Raw genomic sequence first — 1345 nt, 5'->3', positions numbered from 1 at the left:
CTGCTCAGCTTTCACTCCCTGTCCACACTCACCTCCTCAACTCACCTGGAATCTCCAACAAGACTCTCTCAAATCAACACATGATAAATATGACATCACTCTACCCAAGTATGGAGTTTGGTTGCAATATAAGTCAGATGTCAATAACAATCAACATCAAGTGCTAACTCATTTCCTGTTTTGCATTTTCAATGTATGTCCTAATAGAGAAGCTGCCAGGGCAGTGTGCTGTCCTGGCACATGATCAACGTTTCATCTACTATCTGGTAAATATACCACGGTCAATTTTACTGCATAGGATCAAAGTTGGTTCATTATTCAATCTGGTAACTGTATCTTTCCTATTATTTGTCTTAGATCACAGAGAAAAAATGCGAGCCAGAAACCGACATATGTCAGCCTGAGACAGAGTCTGGAAGACATGAAGTCTCACTGCTTCCAAAATGGTGTCAAAAGGATATCAATACCCTGGTTTGTAGAAACTACTGTGGATACATAACTATAATAAATACCCTTCATTCTTCTTCTTTATTGGGAATAATTGTTTTTATCGTGTCTCTCTCTCAGAATTGCTGTGGCCTGGACAAGCTGCAGTGGTCAAAAGTGTCAAAGATCCTGGAACAGGTCTTTAAAGAGACAAATATCTCTATCACTGTGTACAGCCTGCCCTGCGTTGGGTCAAAGCTGCAGATGCATGCCATGTAGTACATTTTCATTGTTTCTTTTGCTTAAAATCATTTATAATCTTATAAATTATGAATGAAATCAACACTCCTTAAACAGTTTTAAGGAAACAATAACTAAGGAAACTATAAAAACCTCCCCATAAGATGTTTAGATGCAAAACTTTTAACATCCCATTGATGTAAAATAAACAAATGAGGGTGGAAAACAGGGGCAAATACAACATTGTGTTCTTTTTCACCACTCATATCAGAATATAGTTAAACTCATATTACCTTCATGGTGAAATAATTTTATGTATTTTTTCCTGAAACATAGAATTCATATTCACTAGATATAGAAACTTCTGAAGCACTTTTATCGAAGGAATAAAAGCGATATTGTTCAAATAAAAATACCACGATGAAAATTCTGTTTCCTGCCATTGATTCATATAAGACACAAAATCTTATTGCAAACTCTGATGTTGCACTCTGTCACTACATTTTTTTTAATTCTAAAATTATATAGTTGTTGAAAATGAAACTTTCCTATAAATATGTAAATTGAAATTGTGGAAGAGTTTGCTCCTCTATTTCCTGACCCAAATTAAGGAACAAAAATGTTTTCACGAGGTTTTTTTGTCATGACTTTATTTTGATTCATAAGCTTGTTTTTAGAC

General features: G+C 34.7%; 2 protein-coding genes across 2 annotated transcripts in view; both read left to right on the top strand.

The window, feature by feature from the left end:
• LOC103148009 (vascular cell adhesion protein 1-like) overlaps positions 1–1345 on the top strand; it is a 12853-nt gene that overhangs the window by 6202 nt on the left and 5306 nt on the right. The gene's annotated exons all lie outside the window — the stretch shown is intronic.
• Positions 157–1339, top strand: LOC103148011 (O-acetyl-ADP-ribose deacetylase 1-like). Its single transcript, XM_016678897.1, has 3 exons — positions 157–266; positions 358–471; positions 568–1339. The coding sequence occupies exons 1-3, from the start codon at positions 192–194 to the stop codon at positions 703–705; spliced, it is 327 nt and encodes a 108-aa protein (XP_016534383.1). The 5' UTR covers positions 157–191; the 3' UTR covers positions 706–1339.

The sequence above is a fragment of the Poecilia formosa genome, unplaced genomic scaffold (assembly GCF_000485575.1).
Source record: "Poecilia formosa unplaced genomic scaffold, Poecilia_formosa-5.1.2 Scaffold193, whole genome shotgun sequence".
In the NCBI taxonomy this organism is placed as follows: Eukaryota; Metazoa; Chordata; class Actinopteri; order Cyprinodontiformes; family Poeciliidae; genus Poecilia; species Poecilia formosa.
The sequence above is the reverse complement of the archived record's forward strand: the minus strand, read 5'-3'. Positions and strand labels throughout refer to the sequence as shown.